At 46.9% G+C, this 26577-nt stretch overlaps 1 protein-coding gene across 12 annotated transcripts in view; it reads right to left on the minus strand.

The window, feature by feature from the left end:
* LOC139416948 (ubiquitin protein ligase E3 component n-recognin 4) overlaps positions 1-26577 on the minus strand; it is a 147288-nt gene that overhangs the window by 96076 nt on the left and 24635 nt on the right. For 7 of the 12 annotated variants that reach the window (XM_071166147.1, XM_071166145.1, XM_071166143.1 and 4 more), the window contains exons 11-32: positions 26391-26528; positions 25601-25718; positions 22728-22772; positions 20764-20951; positions 19927-20083; positions 19592-19677; positions 19235-19404; positions 15026-15185; positions 14713-14838; positions 14323-14461; positions 11494-11576; positions 10961-11089; positions 10639-10821; positions 10039-10161; positions 9407-9636; positions 8410-8528; positions 7931-8028; positions 4700-4857; positions 4141-4347; positions 3841-3942; positions 1701-1801; positions 1322-1488 (exon numbers count right to left, since the gene is read on the minus strand). In XM_071166147.1, coding sequence (XP_071022248.1) covers positions 1322-1488; positions 1701-1801; positions 3841-3942; positions 4141-4347; positions 4700-4857; positions 7931-8028; positions 8410-8528; positions 9407-9636; positions 10039-10161; positions 10639-10821; positions 10961-11089; positions 11494-11576; positions 14323-14461; positions 14713-14838; positions 15026-15185; positions 19235-19404; positions 19592-19677; positions 19927-20083; positions 20764-20951; positions 22728-22772; positions 25601-25718; positions 26391-26528 — 3027 coding nt within the window. The remainder of the gene's footprint in view (positions 1-1321; positions 1489-1700; positions 1802-3840; positions 3943-4140; positions 4348-4699; positions 4858-7930; positions 8029-8409; positions 8529-9406; positions 9637-10038; positions 10162-10638; positions 10822-10960; positions 11090-11493; positions 11577-14322; positions 14462-14712; positions 14839-15025; positions 15186-19234; positions 19405-19591; positions 19678-19926; positions 20084-20763; positions 20952-22727; positions 22773-25600; positions 25719-26390; positions 26529-26577) is intronic. The other 5 variants (XM_071166148.1, XM_071166146.1, XM_071166141.1 and 2 more) reach the window with 4 other exon arrangements.

Consider the following 26577-nt stretch of genomic DNA (forward strand, 5'->3'; position numbering starts at 1 on the left):
GATAACATGGTACAGTCCAGTTCAGTGGTTCCTCAGGACAGACTAGAGGCAGTATGAGAGAGGAGATAACTCAGCCCAGACTCCCAGTGGTTCCCCAGGACAGACTAGAGTCAGTATGAGAGGGGAGATAACATGATACAGTCCAGACTCCCAGTGGTTCCTCAGGACAGACGAGAGGCAGTATGAGAGAGGAGATAACATGGTACAGTCCAGACTCCCAGTGGTTCCTCAGGACAGACGAGACGCAGTATGAGAGGGGGACCAGGCACGGTAAGGCCACATCGGCTACACTGATCTACAGACTGAGAGGGGAGATAACATGATACAGCCCAGCCTCCCAGTGGTTCCTCAGGACAGACTAGAGGCAGTATGAGAGGGGAACCAGGCACGGTAAGGCCACATCGGCTACACTGATCTACAGACTGAGAGGGGAGATAACATGATACAGCCCAGCCTCCCAGTGGTTCCTCAGGACAGACTAGAGGCAGTATGAGAGGGGAACCAGGCACGGTAAGGCCACATCGGCTACACTGATCTACAGACTTGATCTTCTCTCAGTCAGTAGACGACGTGAGACATTTGACAGAAGGTCCCGAAAGTAACACAAAAATTCTAGTACCGAAATGTTTTTGATCCATGTTGTAGTGTCAAAGTTTTGGTCTCCCGTTCAACAAAACCCCCGATAAAAAGAGTACAAACAATTCTAGAAAAAACACGAAGAGGAGATATAATAATGTAACTGCCAAGATAAAGGAAACGCCAACATAAAGTGTCTTTAATAGGGTCGTTGGGTGTCACCGCGAGCCAGAACAGCTTCAACGCACCGTGGCATAGATGCTACAAGCGTCTGGAACTCTATTGGAGGGATGTGACACCCATTCTCCACAAGAAATTCCGGGTGTTTTGTTGATGGTGGTGGAAAACGCTGTCTCAGACACCACTCCAGAATCTCCCCTAAGTGTTCAATCGGGTTGAGATCTGGTGACTGAGAGACGGCCATGGCATATGGTTTACATCCTTTTCCTGCTCATCAAACCGTTCAGTGATCACTCGTGCCCTGTGGATGGGAGCGTAGCCATGGTACCCAAAATAATGGCCTGTCCAGCATTTTCATACCTGTCCCTGAGCATGATGGGATGTTAATTGCTTAATTAACGCAGGAACCACAAAAAGCACCTGCTTTCAATATACTTTGTATCCCTCATTTACTCAAGTGTCTCCTTGATTTTGGCAGTTACCTGTAGTTGAGACGGTTTAATGTTGACCAGTCTTGAGAACTGCTTTTGTGCTGGCACACACACACACACACACACACAAACACCTGTAGCAGCGCCCTGTTCTCCTGCACCGTCTCCAGATGCTCCGAGTCCTTGGGTGGCGTGGTCGTCATGCGGGTGAGCCACGACTGCAGCCTGGACGGCTCCACACACGCCAGCTGGGCCAGGGAGCCGCACAGACACAACAGGCTGGGGTTGGGACTCTTCTCCGCTGAGGTGGAAGAAGCGAGGAGAGGTTTAGGATATGAAAGAGACGGTAGAACTGAAACGAACTTGAGAAACTAGAGTAAAAAAGGGTTGACGTCAAGATTAGGATGAGCGGACAAGTCTCTAGTTGGTCCGTATGGAACAACACTTTGGTCTGGGAGGCAGGACTGGTTTGGGATGGGGAAAACAAGAGGAAGAGGAGGAGGGTAAACTTACTGAGCTGGAAGAGTTTGGTGAAGAATTTCAGCACACGGTTGCAGAATTTAGCAGAAAGGTTTTCATTGGCTGTAGCCATCATGATCTGAACCAGTTCTCCACTGAGACACAAAACAAGAGAGAATGTTAAGAGACCATCGGCAGCTCGTCCAATAGGATATGGGAAGATAAATAACAAAATGATATAATTACTCCCGTCTATACAGAAATAAAGAAAATAACCAAAATTACTACACCAGAGAGCATGATTTAGTTTACTGGCTAACAGTCGACAAGTGAGCATTTTGGGCAGCGTTCAAATATGAAATATCTGATTGTCGAGGTGAGCATTTTGGGCAGCGTTCAAATATGAAATATCTGATTGTCGAGGTGAGCATTTTGGGCAGCGTTCAAATATGAAATATCTGATTGTCGAGGTGAGCATTTTGGGCAGCGTTCAAATATGAAATATCTGATTGTCGAGGTGAGCATTTTGGGCAGCGTTCAAATATGAAATATCTGATTGTCGAGGTGAGCATTTTGGGCAGCGTTCAAATATGAAATATCTGATTGTCGAGGTGAGCATTTTGGGCAGCGTTCAAATATGAAATATCTGATTGTTGAGGTGAGCATTTTGGGCAGCGTTCAAATATGAAATATCTGATTGTTGAGGTGAGCATTTTGGGCAGCGTTCAAATATGAAATATCTGATTGTCGAGGTGAGCATTTTGGGCAGCGTTCAAATATGAAATATCTGATTGTCGAGGTGAGCATTTTGGGCAGCGTTCAAATATGAAATATCTGATTGTCGAGGTGAGCATTTTGGGAAGCGTTCAAATATGAAATATCTGATTGTCGAGGTGAGCATTTTGGGCAGCGTTCAAATATGAAATATCTGATTGTCGAGGTGAGCATTTTGGGCAGCGTTCAAATATGAAATATCTGATTGTCGAGGTGAGCATTTTGGGCAGCGTTCAAATATGAAATATCTGATTGTCGAGGTGAGCATTTTGGGCAGCGTTCAAATATGAAATATCTGATTGTCGAGGTGAGCATTTTGGGCAGCGTTCAAATATGAAATATCTGATTGTCGAGGTGAGCATTTTGGGCAGCGTTCAAATATGAAATATCTGATTGTCGAGGTGAGCATTTTGGGCAGCGTTCAAATATGAAATATCTGATTGTCGAGGTGAGCATTTTGGGCAGCGTTCAAATATGAAATATCTGATTGTCGAGGTGAGCATTTTGGGCAGCGTTCAAATATGAAATATCTGATTGTTGATATCTGATAGGTGAGCAGTCTACGCTGTCATTTAGGATTTTACCAACATGTCTCCAGTCATGTAAAGTGTCGTAGAAATGCAATACATGTGTTTAGATTTTTTTTTAAAAAGCCACATTTTCTCCAAGCTCCTCTTAAAAAAAAAGAAAAAAAAGTTCTGTTGCAAACAAATCAAATCTTATTGGTCACATACACATGGTTAGCAGATGTTAATGCGAGTGTAGCGAAATGCTTGTGCTTCTAGTTCCGACAGGGAAAGAGGTGGAAACCGAGTCAGTTGTACAACTCAATGTATTCAACTGAAATGTGTCTTCCCACATTTTAACCCAACCCCTCTGAATCAGAGAGGTGCAGGGGGGGGGGGGGGGCTGCCATAATCAACATCCACGTCTTCAGTGCCCGGGGAACAGTGGGTTAAATAAACTGCCTCATTCAGGGATTGAATAACAGATGTTTACCTTGACACTCCGGGGGATTCCATCCAGCAACCTTCCGGTTACTGCCCCAACACTCCCAACTACTAGGCTACCAGCAAATTAGTTATATTATAATCCTAATTTATGACTAACCAATCTACTCATCACATTAGGAAAAGCAGGCTATTTTACATTGGTCTGCAAATGCCACGATAGAGGCATGATTTACATGCAGGGATATTTGGGGGGGGGGGGGGTGAAAAGATCGCTTCCCCAAACTTGAAACTCACGAGCCGCCTATGAGAGAGAGACGGGTCGTGAACTGCGACACGGCTTAGTCTGCCGGTCGTGCGTTGGAAAAATCCATACCACAAACCCCAGTGGGAATTGAACCCACGACCTCAGTGTTTTGGTAGGAGCACGGCTCTAACCGACCGAGCCACATCAGAAACGACAGACATACCTGAAAGAGAAGAAGTCCTCCATGGCCTTGCACACTTGGCTGCTCTCCAGCTGCCTCTCCAGATACTGCAGACACTCCTCCAACACAGACTCATCCAGACCACTAAGACACAACACATGGAACAAAATGACAGCTGTCAATCACCTTCGAATAGGTCTTAAAGCCAACTTTGAACTCTATTGAAGGTGGGGGGGAGGGGCATATGTAACTGTTTTTCTTGAGCCCTGTCAAGTTGATTAGGGGGGTCATTAAAGTTGACTCAACTCCAGTCTCAGCCTAACTGCTCGCCTAAAGTCTCACCTGTTGGGGTCGGAGTGGTTGGCGATGATGTTGTAGCATCCTGTGACCAGTCTCTGGTAGACGTGGGACAGGAAGGTGTCTGACTCAGCGGGGCCCAGGATACGCTCCAGAGAGGTCAAGCAGATCTCAGCTACGCTCTCCGTGCTGCTCTCCAAGAGGAGGGGGAGCAGGGCATGTACCACCTGGGGAGGGTTCAACTCCTCAGTCCTGGGAGGGGGGGGGGGGAGAGAGAGTGTTAATGCTGCTCTCTTGGAGGAGAGGTTCAACCTGGGGAGCGTTCAACTCCTCAGTCCTGGGGGGGGGCCATGTCTACATACATTTCCAGTATGGAACTAATTACTGTGGAGGCAGTGGTTACTAGCGCCAGGGAAATCGTCAATCCCAGACACGCAACAGGCGCTCACTTCCTGTACCGGCTTTGATGAAAACACAGACCCCAGTCAATGGGAGAATCTCATATTTTATCCCGAAAGGTAGATTAGCATTGCAATAGTGGAAGGTGTTGATGTAATATCGACTGTGTGGAAGTGGCTGCTGCTGGAATTAGAGAATAACTTACACAATGAGGTCTCCAGTGAGGCGGACCAGAGAGAGGAGGATGTGTTTGAGAGACGAGGCCAGAGCCAGGGACTGGTTACTGAGCGTGCCCAGATGAGCCGTCTGGATGGCACTGATGTAGCTCTCGGACGGGATGGTGTCGTTGGCGAACGCATTACGCTGAGAGAAGAGACGAGACAAGTTAGTCGGACACAGTCATTCTCAAACGTCGTCTCTGGGGAACCCAGACGTTTTACAAAAATGTGTTGTATCCCTGATTGATCTAACCCAGGGCTGGTTAACGAGTTGGATCGGGTATGACAGCCATGGAACACATATACAGCATGGAATTAACTGGCAGTTCCCCAGGAAAGGCTTGACAAATCAATCTATCAATCATGTCATTCACGCAATCAATCATTATGCTGAGGGGGGAACACAGGCTGTATCCCAGACAGTCATTATGCTGAGGGAGGAACACAGGCTGTGTCCCAGACAGTCATTATGCTGAGGGAGGAACACAGGCTGTATCCCAGACAGTCATTATGCTGAGGGAGGAACACAGGCTGTATCCCAGACAGTCATTATGCTGAGGGAGGAACACAGGCTGTATCCCAGACAGTCATTATGCTGAGGGAGGAACACAGGCTGTATCCCAGACAGTCATTATGCTGAGGGAGGAACACAGGCTGTATCCCAGACAGTCATTATGCTGAGGGAGGAACACAGGCTGTATCCCAGACAGTCATTATGCTGAGGGAGGAACACAGGCTGTATCCCAGACAGTCATTATGCTGAGGGAGGAACACAGGCTGTATCCCAGACAGTCATTATGCTGAGGGGGGAACACAGGCTGTATCCCAGACAGTCATTATGCTGAGGGGGGAACACAGGCTGTATCCCAGACAGTCATTATGCTGAGGGGGGGAACACAGGCTGTATCCCAGACAGTCATTATGCTGAGGGAGGAACACAGGCTGTATCCCAGACAGTCATTATGCTGAGGGGGGGAACACAGGCTGTATCCCAGACAGTCATTATGCTGAGGGAGGAACACAGGCTGTATCCCAGACAGTCATTATGCTGAGGGGGGAACACAGGCTGTATCCCAGACAGTCATTATGCTGAGGGAGGAACACAGGCTGTATCCCAGACAGTCATTATGCTGAGGGAGGAACACAGGCTGTATCCCAGACAGTCATTATGCTGAGGGAGGAACACAGGCTGTATCCCAGACAGTCATTATGCTGAGGGAGGAACACAGGCTGTATCCCAGACAGTCATTATGCTGAGGGAGGAACACAGGCTGTATCCCAGACAGTCATTATGCTGAGGGAGGAACACAGGCTGTATCCCAGACAGTCATTATGCTGAGGGAGGAACACAGGCTGTATCCCAGACAGTCATTATGCTGAGGGAGGAACACAGGCTGTATCCCAGACAGTCATTATGCTGAGGGAGGAACACAGGCTGTATCCCAGACAGTCATTATGCTGAGGGAGGAACACAGGCTGTATCCCAGACAGTCATTATGCTGAGGGAGGAACACAGGCTGTATCCCAGACAGTCATTATGCTGAGGGGGGGAACACAGGCTGTATCCCAGACAGTCATTATGCTGAGGGAGGAACACAGGCTGTATCCCAGACAGTCATTATGCTGAGGGAGGAACACAGGCTGTATCCCAGACAGTCATTATGCTGAGGGAGGAACACAGGCTCCCAGACAGTCATTATGCTGAGGGAGGAACACAGGCTGTATCCCAGACAGTCATTATGCTGAGGGAGGAACACAGGCTGTATCCCAGACAGTCATTATGCTGAGGGAGGAACACAGGCTGTATCCCAGACAGTCATTATGCTGAGGGAGGAACACAGGCTGTATCCCAGACAGTCATTATGCTGAGGGGGGAACACAGGCTGTATCCCAGACAGTCATTATGCTGAGGGGGGAACACAGGCTGTATCCCAGACAGTCATTATGAGGGAGGAACACAGGCTCCCAGACAGTCATTATGCTGAGGGGGGGAACACAGGCTGTATCCCAGACAGTCATTATGCTGAGGGAGGAACACAGGCTGTATCCCAGACAGTCATTATGCTGAGGGAGGAACACAGGCTGTATCCCAGACAGTCATTATGCTGAGGGAGGAACACAGGCTGTATCCCAGACAGTCATTATGCTGAGGGGGGAACACAGGCTGTATCCCAGACAGTCATTATGCTGAGGGAGGAACACAGGCTGTATCCCAGACAGTCATTATGCTGAGGGAGGAACACAGGCTGTATCCCAGACAGTCATTATGCTGAGGGAGGAACACAGGCTGTATCCCAGACAGTCATTATGCTGAGGGAGGAACACAGGCTGTATCCCAGACAGTCATTATGCTGAGGGAGGAACACAGGCTGTATCCCAGACAGTCATTATGCTGAGGGAGGAACACAGGCTGTATCCCAGACAGTCATTATGCTGAGGGGGGAACACAGGCTGTATCCCAGACAGTCATTATGCTGAGGGGGGGAACACAGGCTGTATCCCAGACAGTCATTATGCTGAGGGAGGAACACAGGCTGTATCCCAGACAGTCATTATGCTGAGGGAGGAACACAGGCTGTATCCCAGACAGTCATTATGCTGAGGGAGGAACACAGGCTGTATCCCAGACAGTCATTATGCTGAGGGAGGAACACAGGCTGTATCCCAGACAGTCATTATGCTGAGGGAGGAACACAGGCTGTATCCCAGACAGTCATTATGAGGAACACAGGGTATCCCAGGAACACAGGCTGTATCCCAGACAGTCATTATGCTGAGGGGGGAACACAGGCTGTATCCCAGACAGCTGAGGGAGGAACACAGGCTGTATCCCAGACAGTCATTATGCTGAGGGAGGAACACAGGCTGTATCCCAGACAGTCATTATGCTGAGGGAGGAACACAGGCTGTATCCCAGACAGTCATTATGCTGAGGGAGGAACACAGGCTGTATCCCAGACAGTCATTATGCTGAGGGAGGAACACAGGCTGTATCCCAGACAGTCATTATGCTGAGGGAGGAACACAGGCTGTATCCCAGACAGTCATTATGCTGAGGGAGGAACACAGGCTGTATCCCAGACAGTCATTATGCTGAGGGAGGAACACAGGCTGTATCCCAGACAGTCATTATGCTGAGGGAGGAACACAGGCTGTATCCCAGACAGTCATTATGCTGAGGGGGGAACACAGGCACACCCCCTCTCAGCGGTACACACCCATGAGCCGATGTTAGGGAACTCGTTGGTGTTGATGTTGTTCCACGTCTCACACAGCGTCTGGACGGCCGACGGAAGGTTCTGCATCACATTCTGACCTGAACGAGTGAAGGAACACACAGGGAAGGAACACACAGGGAAGGAACACACAGTGAAGGAACACACAGGGAAGGAACACACAGGGAAGGAACACACAGGGAAGGAACACACAGGGAAGGAACACACAGGGAAGGAACACACAGGGAAGGAACACACAGGGAAGGAACACACAGGGAAGGAACACACAGGGAAGGAACACACAGGGAAGGAACACACAGGGAAGGAACACACAGTTGTTGAGTGAGAGGAGTACTGAGAGGGCGCTGCTCGTCTCTGACTGAAAACAGCAGACTTTAACTAGGTATTGCTGACTAGATCTTGCTGAATATACATTCATTTCTCTAGAACGTGCCCAAACCCATAAGCCCACTAGTACGTACCGAGCAGGTTGGCTTTGCAGCGCATGGAGCCTATAGAGAGCACTGCAGCGTAACCCTGAAGTTTAGCCTCTGACAGCTTGTTCTCTCCTTCCTCTGGTAGGCTCATCAGAAGGTAGGACCTGAGACACACAATAAAATACAAAAACAACACGTTCTTTTTCAAGATGGAAAGAAGACCATTTTAAAGATGTGTTTACTGCCAACTGAGCCTATTATTTGAAGACATACGTTGTTCTGCCCCCGACGGGAGAACATAGTCTCAGTTGTTCTGCCCCCAACGGGAGAACAGTCTCAGTTGTTCTGCCCTCGACGGGAGAACATAGTCTCAGTTGTTCTGCCCCCAACGGGAGAACAGTCTCAGTTGTTCTGCCCCCGACGGGAGAACATAGTCTCAGTTGTTCTGCCCCCGACGGGAGAACATAGTCTCAGTTGTTCTGCCCCCAACGGGAGAACATAGTCTCAGTTGTTCTGCCCCCAACGGGAGAACAGTCTCAGTTGTTCTGCCCTCGACGGGAGAACATAGTCTCAGTTGTTCTGCCCCCAACGGGAGAACAGTCTCAGTTGTTCTGCCCCCGACGGGAGAACATAGTCTCAGTTGTTCTGCCCCCGACGGGAGAACATAGTCTCAGTTGTTCTGCCCCCAACGGGAGAACATAGTCTCAGTTGTTCTGCCCCCAACGGGAGAACAGTCTCAGTTGTTCTGCCCCCAACGGGAGAACAGTCTCAGTTGTTCTGCCCCCGACGGGAGAACACAGTCTCAGTTGTTCTGCCCCCAACGGGAGAACAGTCTCAGTTGTTCTGCCCCCAACGGGAGAACAGTCTCAGTTGTTCTGCCCCCGACGGGAGAACACAGTCTCAGTTGTTCTGCCCCCAACGGGAGAACAGTCTCAGTTGTTCTGCCCCCAACGGGAGAACACAGTCTCAGTTGTTCTGCCCCCAACGGGAGAACATAGTCTCAGTAAAGTGGTAGAGAGAGAGGATAGTGGATTTCTCTCACCTGGTGAAGGCTGTGTACACGTCTATGAGCTGCAGTGTAGCAGGCAGCAGGTTCTTGGTGATCTCCGAGGGCTTGAGAGGGTCCGTCTCCGCCGCCACCTTAGAGAAATGTTCGTCCAGAGACACCTGGACCTTGGAGATGACGGCGTCCAGAGTATAGATGGCCTGTAGGGAGGGGACCTGGTACAAGGGCAGGATGGAGCTGGGGTCCACACAGGAGAACGCCGAGATCTATAGAGGAAGGAAGGTTACACACAGACATGCGTGGCTCTGAATGTAATCTATATTAAAAACGATGCATCATTTGTAGCAAATCTGTAAGTAATATAACACTGTTGATTTATTGAGAATTGAACAAAACACACACACACGGTTTAATATATGTTCAAACATGAACACACACTGTCACACTAGGGCTAGGACGATACCAGTATCGCAATATGTTTTGTATCCATGGCAAACATAAAAACACCTGCTGTAAAAATAGTGTGATATAGTTTGGAAAATACATGTGGATGTATGACACAAATAAATGGAGGTCTGTTTTCTTTTACATAAAGTTAAAACTCTCTTCGTGTTTCGTTTTCTGTGCCACGATACTGGTATCTTAACCGACACTATCCCACAACCCACCTGTCTAGCGATGTACTCTTCAGCCAGCTCCACGTCGTACTTGACTGTGCTGCATCTGGAGGAAGCCAACTCGATCAGAGACGTAGCTTGGTCTCCCTTCATCCCCTGAGTCACCAGATGCTCCTGAGATTGACCAGAGAAAACAGAGGAATTAACAGTCAAGAGTTTTTTTCACTTCAGCTTAATCCAACAGGTGGTTTATCGAGCAACAAGGGGTTAGATGGGAATCCAAATTGTTGAAATGATATCAAATGTAGTTACACATCATGAATAGCTACCTAGTCTTATATTTATTACGTAAGACAACAGCTTCTAAGATAATGAAGGAAAAAATAAGACTTGTCCGAGGGGAACAACTGACCCGGCCGACCGGCTAACTGACCTGCTAACTGGCTGACTGGCTGACCTGCTAACTGACCGTCCGACCGGCTAACTGACCTGCTAACTGACCTGCTAGCTGACCTGCTAGCTGACCTGCTAACTGACCGGCCGACCTACTAACTGACTGGCTGGCCGACTGGCTGACTGGCTGGCTGACCTACTAACTGGCTGACCTACTAACTGACCGGCTGGCTGGTTGACTAACTGAGGGCAACATACCTTGATCCAGTTGACATATGTGGGGACTCTGAGTCGTGAGGACCAGCGCAGGGTGTGGAGGATGTCACTCTCGCTGGGTTCTCCTTGGCCATCCTTCAGCTGCTCCATGTATGCCTTAGAGGGGGGTAGGACCCCCAGGATCCTCCACAGCACCAGGAAGTAGTACTGCAGGGAGCATGCCTCCTGAGAACGCAAGAGATATACTGGTGTTAGTTCCAGGATTATCGTGTGTGTTTCAGGAACTATACTATAAGTATAACTATAATTGTGAGGACATTAGTTCCTCTACAGTTGAGTGTCTGTGTGTGTGTTGGTTCCTCACCATAGGTGTGATGGGCTTGTTCTCCTGTCTCCTGGCTGTATCAAACTGAGAGCCGGCAGAGAGCAGGGAGACCAGACAGGCGTAAAGCTCGTTATACTTCACCGTTCCGTTGAACAGCTTCTGGAACACCTGGACAAAATAAAAAAAAACACACTACTACTATACTCATCTCCTTCAGGTATAATGCTTCATGACTTTGTTATGAGCCACTAGGCAGGGTAGCCTAGTGGTTAGAGCGTTGGACTAAAAAGGTTGCGAGTTCAAATCCCCGAGCTGACAAGGTACAAATCTGTCGTTCTGCCCCTGAACAGGCAGTTAACCCACTGTTCCTAGGCCGTCATTGAAAATAAGAATTTGTTCTTTAACTGACTTGCCTGGTTAAATAAAGGTTAAATAAAAAGAACAAAAAATGTCCTATTTAAAAAAATAAAAAAAAGGTTTGTAATGGGTTGTGTCTCTCCATATAGATTGTTTTTAAAATCCTGGACTAATAAATTCACAGTTTGATGTGTAGTTTCGATGTGTAGTTTCACCTTGCTGTCGAGTCGGCTTCGGTCGTCCTCTGACGCTTCGGGTGACAGGACGCAGTAGAATTTGGGCTGCACTACTGTGGAATCTAACAGAGGAGAGAACATTACAAACCGGCGTTATCACCCAATCAGCTACGTTAAAAACCGGCGTTATAACCCAATCAGCTACGTTAAAAACCGGCGTTATAACCCAATCAGCTACATTACAAACCAGCGTTATAACCCAATCAGCTACGTTAAAAACCAGGGTTATAACCCAATCAGCTACGTTAAAAACCAGGGTTATAACCCAATCAGCTACGTTAAAAACCGGGGTTATCACCCAATCAGCTACGTTAAAAACCGACGTTATAACCCAATCAGCTACGTTAAAAACCAGGGTTATAACCCAATCAGCTACGTTAAAAACCGGGGTTATCACCCAATCAGCTACGTTAAAAACCGACGTTATAACCCAATCAGCTACGTTAAAAACCGGCGTTATAACCCAATCAGCTACGTTAAAAACCGGCGTTATAACCCAATCAGCTACGTTAAAAACCGGCGTTATAACCCAATCAGCTACATTACAAACCGGCGTTATAACCCAATCAGCTACATTACAAACCGGCGTTATAACCCAATCAGCTACATTACAAACCGGCGTTATCACCCAATCAGCTACGTTAAAAACCGGCGTTATAACCCAATCAGCTACGTTAAAAACCGGCGTTATCACCCAATCAGCTACGTTAAAAACCGGCGTTATCACCCAATCAGCTACGTTAAAAACCGGCGTTATAACCCAATCAGCTACGTTAAAAACCGGCGTTATAACCCAATCAGCTACATTACAAACCGGCGTTATCACCCAATCAGCTACGTTAAAAACCGGCGTTATAACCCAATCAGCTACATTACAAACCGGCGTTATCACCCAATCAGCTACGTTAAAAACCGGCGTTATAACCCAATCAGCTACGTTAAAAACCGGCGTTATAACCCAATCAGCTACGTTAAAAACCGGCGTTATAACCCAATCAGCTACATTACAAACCGGCGTTATCACCCAATCAGCTACGTTAAAAACCGGCGTTATAACCCAATCAGCTACATTACAAACCGGCGTTATCACCCAATCAGCTACGTTAAAAACCGGCGTTATAACCCAATCAGCTACATTACAAACCGGCGTTATCACCCAATCAGCTACATTAAAAACCAACGTTATCACCCAATCAGCTACATTAAAAACCAGCGTTATAACCCAATCAGCTACGTTAAAAACCGACGTTATAACCCAATCAGCTACGTTAAAAACCGGCGTTATAACCCAATCAGCTACGTTACAAACCGGCGTTATAACCCAATCAGCTACATTACAAACCGGCGTTATCACCCAATCAGCTACATTAAAAACCAACGTTATAACCCAATCAGCTACATTACAAACCGGCGTTATCACCCAATCAGCTACATTACAAACCGGCGTTATCACCCAATCAGCTACATTACAAACCGGCGTTATCACCCAATCAGCTACATTAAAAACCACCGTTATCACCCAATCAGCTACATTAAAAACCAGGGTTATAACCCAATCAGCTACAAGGGTTTAGCGTTTCCTAGAACTTCATAGTGAAGGGTTTAAACACAGTTTCCCATGCTTGTTCAATGAACCATTAATGAACATGCACCTGTGGAACGGTCGTTAAGACACTAACAGCTGACAGACGGTAGGCAATTAAGGTCAGTTATGAAAACTTAGGACACTGAAGAGGCCTTTCTGCTGACTTTGAAAAACACCAAAAGAAATATGCCCAGGGTCCCTGCTCATCTGCGTGAACGTGCCTGAGGCATGCTGCAAGGAGGCACGAGGACTGCAGATGTGGCCAGGGTAATAAATTACAATGTCCGTACTGTGAGACACCTAAGACAGCGCTACAGGGAGACAGGACGGATAGCTGATCGTCCTCGCAGTGGCAGACCACGTGTAACAACACCTGCACAGGATCGGTACATCCGAACATCACACCTGCTGCACAGGTACAGGATGGCAACAACAACTGCCCGAGTTACACCAGGAACGGACAATCCCTCAATCGGTGCTCAGACTGTCCGCAATAGGCTGAGAGAGGCTGGACTGAGGGCTTGTATAAACGCAATAGGCTGAGAGAGGCTGGACTGAGGGCTTGTATAAACGCAATAGGCTGAGAGAGGCTGGACTGAGGGCTTGTATAAACGCAATAGGCTGAGAGAGGCTGGACTGAGGGCTTGTATAAACGCAATAGGCTGAGAGAGGCTGGACTGAGGGCTTGTATAAACGCAGTTGACAGAAAGAGAACCTTTATAACAAAGTAGCTAGTGCACATTTTTATAAACGGATTGTTCATTCTATCGTTGTCGCGACAACTCAGCCAATCTATCGTTGTCGCGACAACTCAGCCAATCTATCGTTGTCGCGACAACTCAGCCAATCTATCGTTGTCGCGACAACTCAGCCAATCTATCGTTGTCGCGACAACTCAGCCAATCTATCGTTGTCGCGACAACTCAGCCAATCTATCGTTGTCGCGACAACTCAGCCAATCTATCGTTGTCGCGACAACTCAGCCAATCTATCGTTGTCGCGACAACTCAGCCAATCTATCGTTGTCGCGACAACTCAGCCAATCTATCGTTGTCGCGACAACTCAGCCAATCTATCGTTGTCGCGACAACTCAGCCAATCTATCGTTGTCGCGACAACTCAGCCAATCTATCGCGATATGGATGTTTGTCCATACCGCCCAGATCTACAGATGAGGTTATTCCCCCTTAAAAAAAAAACAGAACAGAAAGGCTTTGACTTACTCCTACCTGCCGAGCAGTGCTTAGACCAGTTCTCCTCCACCTCTTTAAAGCCGCAGTAGAGCGGCAGGGCGCTGCGTTTGGACCCGTCCTGGACTGAACCCTGGCCTGACCACGGAGGGGTCAGCAGATTATACTGGACCTGCAAGCAATAGAGAGAGGGGATCCAGTCAGTCACTGTGTTAGGAGGGCTACCTCTTCTGACCAACGACCTACTGCAAAAAAAAAAAGATAATGTTTCTGGACAATAAAACTCCCAAAGATGTGGTTTTAAAAACAGACACATTTTGATTGGGGGATTTTAGTATTATGCTAATTTGATTTCCACTGGGCCGTGGAAATTGATTCAAGAGTCTTAATAAAACCATTAAAAGGAGCAGCCATTCAACCTACCTGTTGGAAGAGGTACATAGGAACCTTAGAGTACTGGTGCAACAGGTAGTCTAGAACCAGCAGTATGCGGGCCAGGTTGAGGGGTACAGCTTTGAGCTGGGCCTCCTGATGCTGGGGACCTGCCACCTGAGCAGAGGAGAGAGGAAGATTGGACTTTATTAAATCAAATGTTATTGGTCACATACTTAGCAAATGTTATTAAGTGTTGTAGCAAAAAGTCCTGGTAAAGTCAGGAGTCATGATAGTTGTGACGTGAGTCCAAGCCCATGGTACGACAATACAAAGACAACCTAGTTAAAGAGCATTTAAATACCTCTGTGATGGCCTGGGTGACCAGGGTGAGCACGGCGCGCCTCCCCCTCTCAGACAGGTTGTGGAAGAGGAGCAGCAGGAGCTGGAGGTGCTCCACATTCAGGTCCTCATCTCCGGGGACAGAGCCCTGGATGGTGTGCTGCTTCAAGGTGCCCACAAACCTAGAGGGACGGGGACGGAAGAGATAGAAAGAGAGTAGAGAGAGAGAAACCTTGTGTAAACATCATGTTTTATTTTAAAAGGGAGATCAGAGTTCTGAACAAAAATTACAAATGACAAGTTTATTTTTTTTTAGCTAGTACTGTCAATATTTATGTATAGAAATTAACATGTCATTTAGCCAATTCATAAAATGGAAATTTGAATTTTACCTCAAAAGCAAAATGGAAATTTCAGTTTGGAATTTTACAGTACTTCTCCCACTCAGACCAATGACTGCAACCACGCGCCAAAATAAATAAAATGGTTTCTGTCCTTCATGAGATTACACTGTTCATGTACAAATTACCAAATACACTGACTGGTTAAACCAAAAACGATTCCTTATGATGAACATGAACAATTCAAATCTGACTGATTGACAATTCTGAAATCAGAAGTTGCGTCCACTCTGGTAGGCTACACAACTCCGGTAAAAACAAAATTTTCTACAGTGCATTTGGTTACAATGATCCAGCAAATTACATTGTTTGTCAACTCAACTAACAAAGCCTATATGACATGACCAAATCTATTTTTACAAGCATCTGAATGCTGGAAGGTGGCCCATATATGTACCCCATTAGAATAGGCCTACCTATCGTTGGTGCGAACAGCAACAGTTATGACAAATTTTAATTTCAGTTTTTTTGGGGGATAAAAGTAGAGATTCTGAGCTACAAAATGGTATATCATACACTACAGTTGTGAGACAGAGCGCGCGCGCGCGAGAGAGAGAGAGAGAGAGAGCGAGCGAGCGAGCGAGAGCGAGAGACAGAGAGAGACAGAGAGAGACAGAGAGAGACAGAGAGAGAGCGCGAGAGAGAGAGAGCGAGAGACAGAGAGAGACAGAGAGAGACAGAGAGAGACAGAGAGAGAGCGAGAGAGAGCGAGAGAGAGCGAGAGACAGAGAGAGAGCGAGAGACAGAGAGAGAGAGAGAGAGAGAGCTCTTCTTTGTCTACGCCCATTCAGCATCATTCACACCCTTTTGTGCATGCAGTTACATGCATAACAGTTAGACAGGCTACTGAACCGAAGGAGAGGACGCATCAATGCAGTCAACCGATGGAGGGAGGCTATTTTCAGAATAAAACAATATGAGTGAGAAAAAAAAAGGAAAAAAGTGAACTGGCGATATGTAAAAAAAAATATAAGGAGGGTGAGTCGCCGGCCCAGTGAGGAAGAGCTGCCGGCCCAGTGAGGAAGAGCTGCCGGCCCAGTGAGGAAGAGCTGCCGGCCCAGTGTTCCAGTTGAGAGATGTTGGATGCACTCTCCCTCCAAGTGTGAAAAACAAAGCCTTTTATTTTGTCTCCCTGTTTGGTTTACACAATATTAGGAGCGCGGTGAGAGTCTTCATCCTCCATGTTACAGGGATACAGGGCGGTGCGAGTCTTCATCCTCCATGTTACAGGGATACAGGTCGGTGCGAGTCTTCATCCTCCATGTTACAGGGATACAGGGCGGTGCGAGTCTTCATCCTCCATGTTACAGGGATACAGGGCGGTGCGAGTCTTCATCCTCCGTGTTACAGGGATACAGGGCGGTGCGGCTCTTCATCCTCCATGTTACAGGGATACAGGGCGGTGCAGCTCTTCATCCTCCATGTTACAGCGATACAGGGCGGTGCGAGTCTTCATCCTCCGTGTTACAGGGCGGTGCGGGTCTTCATCCTCCGTGTTACAGGGCGGTGCGGGTCTTCATCCTCCGTGTTACAGGGCAGTGCGGGTCTTCATCCTCCATGTTACAGGGCGGTGCGGGTCTTCATCCTCCATATTACAGGGCGGCGCGGGTCTTCATCCTCCATGTTACAGGGCGGCGCGGGTCTTCATCCTCCATGTTACAGGGCGGTGCGGGTCTTCATCCTCCATATTACAGGGCGGTGCGGGTCTTCATCCTCCATATTACAGGGCGGTGCGGGTCTTCATCCTCCATGTTCCAGGGCGGCGCGGGTCTTTATATTCCATGTTACAGAGCGGTGCGAGTCTTCATCCTCCATGTTCCAGGGCGGTGCGGGTCTTCATCCTCCATATTACAGGGCGGTGCAGGTCTTCATCCTCCATGTTACAGGGCGGTGCAGGTCTTCATCCTCCATGTTACAGGGCGGTGCAGGTCTTCATCCTCCATGTTACAGGGCTGTGCAGGTCTTCATCCTCCATGTTACAGGGCGGTGCGGGTCTTCATCCTCCATGTTACAGGGCGGTGCAGGTCTTCATCCTCCATGTTACAGGGCTGTGCAGGTCTTCATCCTCCATGTTACAGGGCGGTGCGGGTCTTCATCCTCCATGTTACAGGGCGGTGCAGGTCTTCATCCTCCATGTTACAGGGCGGTGCGGGTCTTCATCCTCCATGTTACAGGGCGGTGCAGGTCTTCATCCTCCATGTTACAGGGCTGTGCAGGTCTTCATCCTCCATGTTACAGGGCGGTGCAGGTCTTCATCCTCCATGTTACAGGGCTGTGCAGGTCTTCATCCTCCATGTTACAGGGCGGTGCGGGTCTTCATCCTCCATGTTACAGGGCGGTGCAGGTCTTCATCCTCCATGTTACAGGGCGGTGCAGGTCTTCATCCTCCATGTTACAGGGCGGTGCAGGTCTTCATCCTCCATGTTACAGGGCGGTGCGGGTCTTCATCCTCCATGTTACAGGGCGGTGCAGGTCTTCATCCTCCATGTTACAGGGCGGTGCGGGTCTTCATCCTCCATGTTACAGGGCGGTGCAGGTCTTCATCCTCCATGTTACAGGGCGGTGCAGGTCTTCATCCTCCATGTTACAGGGCGGTGCAGGTCTTCATCCTCCATGTTACAGGGCGGTGCAGGTCTTCATCCTCCATGTTACAGGGCGGTGCAGGTCTTCATCCTCCATGTTACAGGGCGGTGCAGGTCTTCATCCTCCATGTTACAGGGCGGTGCAGGTCTTCATCCTCCATGTTACAGGGCGGTGCAGGTCTTCATCCTCCATGTTACAGGGCTGTGCAGGTCTTCATCCTCCATGTTACAGGGCGGTGCAGGTCTTCATCCTCCATGTTACAGGGCTGTGCAGGTCTTCATCCTCCATGTTACAGGGCGGTGCGGGTCTTCATCCTCCATGTTACAGGGCGGTGCAGGTCTTCATCCTCCATGTTACAGGGCGGTGCAGGTCTTCATCCTCCATGTTACAGGGCGGTGCAGGTCTTCATCCTCCATGTTACAGGGCGGTGCAGGTCTTCATCCTCCATGTTACAGGGCTGTGCAGGTCTTCATCCTCCATGTTACAGGGCGGTGCAGGTCTTCATCCTCCATGTTACAGGGCGGTGCAGGTCTTCATCCTCCATGTTACAGGGCGGTGCGGGTCTTCATCCTCCATGTTACAGGGCGGTGCAGGTCTTCATCCTCCATGTTACAGGGCGGTGCAGGTCTTCATCCTCCATGTTACAGGGCGGTGCAGGTCTTCATCCTCCATGTTACAGGGCGGTGCAGGTCTTCATCCTCCATGTTACAGGGCGGTGCAGGTCTTCATCCTCCATGTTACAGGGCGGTGCAGGTCTTCATCCTCCATGTTACAGGGCGGTGCAGGTCTTCATCCTCCATGTTACAGGGCGGTGCAGGTCTTCATCCTCCATGTTACAGGGCGGTGCAGGTCTTCATCCTCCATGTTACAGGGCGGTGCGAGTCTTCATCCTCCATGTTACAGGGCGGTGCAGGTCTTCATCCTCCATATTACAGGGCGGTGCAGGTCTTCATCCTCCATGTTACAGGGCGGTGCAGGTCTTCATCCTCCATATTACAGAGCGATGTGGGATTTTATTTATTTTATTTAGTGGCCACTTACAGTGGGTGTCTTTCAGGGACAAAATATCTTGTTGCTTGCGGCTTTCAGTGGACACCTCCATGGGTTATTTAAAAACCACACCTGTTTTGGTTGTTCTTAGTGAGACTCTGTTAGTTCTACCTTCTTTTCGAGTGACAATTTTTTGTTTCTTTTTGGGAAGTTACAATATAATATCAAAAGTGTTTTATTTAATGATGTGGTCTTACCTCTCCCAGATCGTTATACACTCAGGTACATCTGGGTCTCCCTGCAGAGAGGCCTTGTGCTGCCAGATGAGCAGGACTCTGGAGAGCACCGACAGGGACTGGGGATTGATGTACAAGGGCCACGGACCCTCAGAGAACGGAGCTACGCCCAACTGCTGCAGCAGGGTATTCTGGGAAAGACAAATAAGACTTATTTCAGACTAACAGCAGCTACTGTGCAAATACATGAGTACGTCCCCTCCCTCCCCCCCGAGTACGTCCGTTCCCTCCCCCGAGTACGTCCGCTCCCTCCCCCCCGAGTACGTCCGCTCCCTCCCCCCCCGAGTACGTCCGCATTAGAAAGGAGGTTCCCCTAACCTGCAGGGCTGGAGAGGGTAGGTCTGATGTCACTAGCGTATGGTTGAAGAGATACAGAGCAGAGGCAAACTCTTCATCTGAGGAACCTGGAGGTGGGGGGGGGGCGACAACACACAATATTAAATTAGGAATTTATTGAGACACGTCAAGTTATAACACCCGATTTGCATTAAAACATTTTATGAAAGCACTTTCCATCCGAGGGCATCAATAGTTTCAATTGAATGGAAATACTTCAGGCTTGTGAGCGAGCGAGAGCTCATTTACTAAACGCATGTACGATGATAATAATAATAAATGGTATTTTTACTTTTTTTTTTGTTATTCCAACCAACCTTTGACGTCTTTGTCGACGTCCTTGATGATGCTGGCCAGCGTGGCCATGTGCTGTTCTGTCAGCGAGACAGACAGGTAGTTCCTGATGAAGTTGTTCCTGGATTTTAGCATGGAGGTGGTGATGAAGTTCAGGATGCTGGAGGCCAGGCTCAGGAACTGACACATCAATTAATAAATCAATATTTAACAGTAATACACATAGGCCTGTAAGCATAGTTTCTACAAGAACACATTTTTATTTATTTAACTAGTCAGTTAAAAGGGCAAATTCTTATTTACAATGACGGCATACTCCAGGCCAAACCCTAACGACGCTGGGCCCTATGGGATTCCCAAACACGGCAGGTTGTGATACAGCCTGGAATCGAACCAGGGTCTGTAGTGATGCCTCTAGCACTGAGATGCAGTGCCTTAGACCGCTGCACCACTCGGGAGGCCCAACATAAGTTGTGTTCTAAATTCTCCACCCTTCAACCCAGCGGTTTGCACCTGTTCACTCCCCTTCAATCCATTTTGGGATTGGTGGCAAGCATAGCTGGAGGAGAGGTTCCACTGTATTCCTTTCACCAGCCCTTTCTTTTTTCAAACTATTTATTTTACCTTTCTTTAACTAGGCAAGTCAGTTTAAGAACAAATTCTAAATTTTCAATGAAGGCCTAGGAACAGTGGGGTTAAACTGCCTTGTTCAGGGTTCAGAACGACAGTCTACTAAGGGGATGTAACATGGACCCATTGGGAGAAGTGTACAGAAATCAGACCACAGCCTATGTATGCCTGTTACCATAGATTACATTTTCATGTCCATGTTGTGTTTCCTAACAACCCCAAGGCCTCACCAGCTCGGGGTCCTTGCGTCCGGCCAGGATGTTCCCGTTCTCTCCTGCGTTCTGCTTGGAGGGGCTCTTCAGTCTGGGAGAGGTCTCCAGGGGCGGGGGTGGGGGAGGTGGTGGGGGGGCCACCTTGTCTTTAGTTGGCGAGATGGTCTCCTCGAACCACAGGCCCAAGATGGGCTCGCTGTCGTCATCTGGATCAGGACGGGTAGGACACGAGGTTACACACAAACGGCCATGTCTCAGTGTTCAGTTCTAACATGCCGTCTATACAAAGCACTGCCATCATCCTACGGCCTCTATAGTCATGTCCTAAGTCAGCTCTCACTCTCTCGTTTAGCCTTCGTAACGTTGCATTAAATTAGTATTTGAAACAAGACATTTAGCCGTCACACTGCAAAAAAAAACAACGTTTATCTTACCTAGATATCTCTTACCATTAGAATGCATTGACTTGATGTTCTACTAAGGTAAATGATCTTAGCGCCATGGCTAATCATTTTGCTTACTTTATTTTTTAATTTTTTTTTAAGAATTGATACAAATTGGGGATAAGAAAATCTTATTTTAAAAAGATATTTGATCTTAAGACGTCTTACCGAGGCAAAATTATCTTAGTGGACTGGCAGATAACGCTGTAACTTTTTTAAAGGCTCGAAACAAGTCAGAATATCTTAAATCGAGACGTTTTCTGGGTGAGCAAAATCAACCCGGAACAAGTAACTTCATCTCAATACCATATTAAAACAATCGAGGTAAGATTACCATTTTTTTTGCAGTGCTTAACACTACATTAGGCCTTCTTAACACTACATTAGGCCTTCATAACACTACATTAGGCCTTCATAACACTACATTAGGCCTTCATAACACTACATTTGGCCTTCATAACACTACATTTGGCCTTCATAACACTACATTAGGCCTTCATAACACTACATTAGGCCTTCATTACACTACATTAGGCCTTCATTACACTACATTAGGCCTTCATAACACTACATTAGGCCTTCATAACACTACATTAGGCCTTCATAACACTACATTAGGCCTTCATAACACTACATTAGGCCTTCATAACACTACATTTGGCCTTCATAACACTACATTTGGCCTTCATAACACTACATTTGGCCTTCATAACACTACATTAGTCTTTGCAAGACAACGTTTAGCCTTCATAACAGCAGGCAGAAATGTAGACTTCATAAGACTACATTGGCTGCGTTTACTCAGGCAGCCCGATTCTGACATTTATTTTCACTAATTGTTCTTTTGACTAATCATATAAAAATGTCTGAAAAAGACCTGCTGTGATTGGACAAAAGATCAGAATTGGGCTGCCTGTGTAAACGCAGCCATTTTAGCATTCATAACAGTACACTTAGCCATCATAACAATAGTCTCGTAACACCAGGCTACATTTAGCCATCATAGAGTTATATTTAACCTTCATCGCACTGCCACAAGGTCAGAACAACGGCAAAAAACCTTTGATGCAATTGGCCTGCTGTCACACATGCCACGACAAGTGATCGCAAGTACACTACTCATCAACTGAAGCTGAGATTAAAAATGCATATGATAGCATGCATCAAAAGGGTATGAGAGAAGTGTTTTATGTCATATTTAGGATATTGGATATGTAACTCTTACATTCAGCTCTACTCAGAGACTAAGAAATACAGAGATTGTGTAGGCAACAAAACTTTCAGGGCAATATCATTTGTGTTCCGACTATTGTCTTGAAACTTTTAATGCCAACATAGAACCCATCAAAATTCTCCATCTCTCTCGGAAGTCTGTATTTCTGGGACTCTGATGTTACTGCCTCTACTCAGCCTGGGTGGTGGTGGCCCAGTCCAAAAATCTAACTTTATTGTGGTTCATACAATAAAGTAAGCAAATTAACCATGACTGCGAGGTGTAAACTACAGTGTGACCTAAGGGACAGAAAGCTAGCTGCTGACCTGAAACATTAGCTGTTCTTGCTGTCCTCTGTCTTCTCTCTGCTGCTGAAATATAAACACTTCTATAGTGGGTGGAGACGGTGGCTCAGTTGGTAAGAGTATAACACTGCTATAGTGGGTGGAGACAGTGGCTCAGTTGGTAAGAGTATATAATATAACACTTCTATAGTGGGTGGAGACGGTGGCTCAGTTGGTAAGAGTATAACACTGCTATAGTGGGTGGAGATGATCCTGTGAGGTAGCTCAATTGGTAAGAGCATGGCTCTAGTAACACCAAAGTCGTGGGTTTGATTTCCACTGAGGCCACATACACACAAAAAATGTCTGCAGTCACTGAGCTGTAAGTTGCTTATGATATAAGTGTCTGCTACATGGCATACTTCATAATAAGGATCATGTATATATACACACACAGTTGAAGTCGGAAGTTTACATACACTTAGGTTGGAGTCATTAAAACTTATTTTTCAACCACTCCACACATTTCTTGTGAACAAACTATAGTTTTGGCCAGTCGGTTCGGACATCTACTTTGTGCATGACGACACAAGTCATTTTTCCAACAATTGTTTACAGACAGACTATTTCACTTATAATTCACTGTATCACAATTCCAGTGGGTCAGAAGTTTACATACACTAAGTTGGCTGTGCCTTTAAACAGCTTGGAAAATTCCAGAAAATGTCATCATGGCTTTAGAAGCTTCTGATAGGCTAGTTTACATAATGAGTCAATTGGAGGTGTACCTGTGGATGTATTTCAAGGTCAACCTTCAAACTCAGTGCCTCTTTGCTTGACATCATGGGAAAATCAAAAGAAATCAGCCAAGACCTCAGATAAAATATTGTAGACCTCCACAAGTCTGGTTCATCCTTGGGAGGAATTTCCAAAAACCTGAAGGTACCACGTTCATCTGTACAAACAATAGTACGCAGGTATAAACACCATGAGACCACGCAACCGTCATAACGCTCAGGAAAGAGACGCGTTCTGTCTCCTAGAGATGAATGTACTTTGGTGTGAAAAGTGCAAATCAATCCCAGAACAACAACAAAGGATCTTGTGAAGATGCTGGAGGAAACAGGTACAAAAGTATCTATATCTACAGTAAAACAAATCCTATATCGACATAACCTGAAAGGCCGCTCAGCAAGGAAGAAGCCACTGCTCCAAAACCGCCATACAAAAGCCAGACTACGGTTTTCAACTGCACATGTGGACAAAGATTGTACTTTTTGGAGAAATGTCCTCTGGTCTGATGAAACAAAAATATAACTGTTTGGCCATAATGACCATCGTTATGTTTGGAGGAAAAAGGGGGAGGCTTGCAAGCCGAAGAACACCATCCCAACCGTGAAGCACAGGGGTGGCAGCATCATGTTGTGGGGGGTGCTTTGCTGCAGGAGGGACTGGTGCACTTCACAAAATAGATGGCGTCATGAGGTAGGAAAATTATGTGGATATACTGAAGCAACATCTCAAGACATCAGTCAGGAAGTTAAAGCTTGGTCACAAATGTCTTCCAAATGGACAATGACCCCAAGCAAGTTGTGGCAAAATGGCTTAAGGACAACAAAGTCGAGGTATTGGAGTGGCCATCACAAAGCCCTGACCTCAATACTATAGAAAATTTGGGCAGAACTGAAAAAGCTTGTTCAATCAAGGAGGCCTACAAACCTGACTCAGTTACACCAGCTCTGTCAGGATGAATGGGCCAAAATACACCCAACTTATTGCGGGAAGCTTGTGGAAGGCTACCCGAAACGTTTGACCCAAGTTAAACAATTTAAAGGCAATGCTACCAAATACTAATTAAGTGTATGTAAACTTCTTACCCACTGGGCGTGTGATGAAAGAAATTAAAGCTGAAATAGAGTAATAGTAGAAAGAATTAGTTGACATTTCACATTCTTAAAATAAAGTGGTGATCCTAACTTACTTAAGAGGGATTTTTAACTAGGATTAAATGTCAGGAATTGTGAAAAACTGAGTTTAAATCTATTTGGCTAAGGTGTATGTAAACTTCTGACTTCAACTGCATATACTCACATACACTACTAATGCCTGTGGATCAGATCTGGTGCACAGACTACTTTCATCTACTCTGTCTAATATCTTAAAGTACTTTATCTCTGATTTATTGCATTACAAGTTGTGTGTGTGTGATTCTGTCTCAGTTGTCATACATCTGACTTCTGACCAGTGGAGGTCGGTGTCACTTTAAAACCGAAGGACGTGGTCACTGCAATGCGTTGGATTAACGTTCCATTTATTCCATACCGGCCAAATGAGCCCACCCTCCTCCGATTTAAAGTGACGCCGACCTCCACTGCTGTCTAACCTCTGTTGCTGTGGCTGCTATTTCCCCCTGTGGTGATTTTACAGAGTCCCGCAACGCACAAGAACTGCCTGAACACATTCTTGACTCTTCTCAGGCCTGACTCTGACGCTAGCCCAGATACACAGGTTAAAAACAAAACACAGCTTTCAGAAGGCATACACACACACACACACACACACACACACACACACACACACTGGAACATTCCACTTCCAAAGGTTATTAGATCTGGTACACAGACTACTTTCATCTACTCTGTCTAATATCTTAAAGTACATTTCTATCTCTGATTTGTGTATGTGGTTGGCATCAAGGGTTTTACAAATATTATAATAATGACTTGGAATCTCTCAGCCCTCGTGATAAGAGATGAGAAGTGATGCTGTTCTTTATGACTTGTGGGGGGGAGGGGGGGGGGGGGGCTGAGACAGAGAGAGAGAGAAACAGAGAGAGAGAAACAGAGAGTGAGAGAGAAACAGAGAGAGAAATAGAGAGAGAGAGAGAGATGAGGGGAAGGGATAGGGGGCAGTACCTTGACTGCTGTCTTCCTCTGTGCTGCTGAAGTCATCTTCATAGTAGGTGTTGGAGTCTGTCGAGGCACTGGCATCACTGCTAACCGAGCCTTTCCTCTGACGCTGCAGGACACAGGCCTGGGGGGGGGGAGGAGACACGTCAACACAGGCATTATCAGCATGCCAGGGACAGCGTTTTTCAAAGCTTTCAATGCTTTTGTATTAGAAGCTGAGATAGAACATGAGGACTGAGCGGCTGATTGAAATCATCATTTACTGGAGGAGCAGCAGACTCAGATCAATTGTCAGAGAAAGAGTAGTTTCCATGTCACATACAGATGATACCACAGTGTGGAAAAAACCACATGATGACCACACCGTAGTGAAAAAATAAAAAAACTGTCGGTGTGGCCTGGCTGGTTTGGTGCTGCAGCCTTCAGCACGTGTCTGTGGGGTTGAATCTGTGTGACCATACTGCACATTTTTAGAGTGGCCCTTTTTCCCCATTGTCCCCAGCACAAGGTGCACCTGTGTAATGATCCTGTTGTTTAATCAGCTTCTTGATATGACACACCTGTCAGGTGGATTATCTTGGCAAAGGAGAAATGTTCACTAACATGGATGTAAAAATTTTAAAAAATTGCACAAAATGAGAGAAATAAGCTTTTGGTTTCTTTTTATATATATATATATATATATATATATATATATATATATATATATATATATATATATATATATATATATATATATATATATATATATATATATATATATATATATATATATAAGTTAAAAACAGTTTATTACCTTCTTGTATGAGGTGGACAGAAGGTTGAACAGCAGGTTGGTAAGGGGAACAGAGTCCAGGAGTCTCTGAACCCTCTGGGTGGAGGTGTTCTGCGCCATGATGTTGAGTTCTGCTGGGGGACCGTCACTGGCCCAACCCTGGGGAGAGAAGAGAGGGGGGGGTGGAGAGAAGAGAGGGAGGGGGGGA

Source organism: Oncorhynchus clarkii, chromosome 9 (assembly GCF_045791955.1).
Source record: "Oncorhynchus clarkii lewisi isolate Uvic-CL-2024 chromosome 9, UVic_Ocla_1.0, whole genome shotgun sequence".
Classification (NCBI taxonomy): Eukaryota; Metazoa; Chordata; class Actinopteri; order Salmoniformes; family Salmonidae; genus Oncorhynchus; species Oncorhynchus clarkii.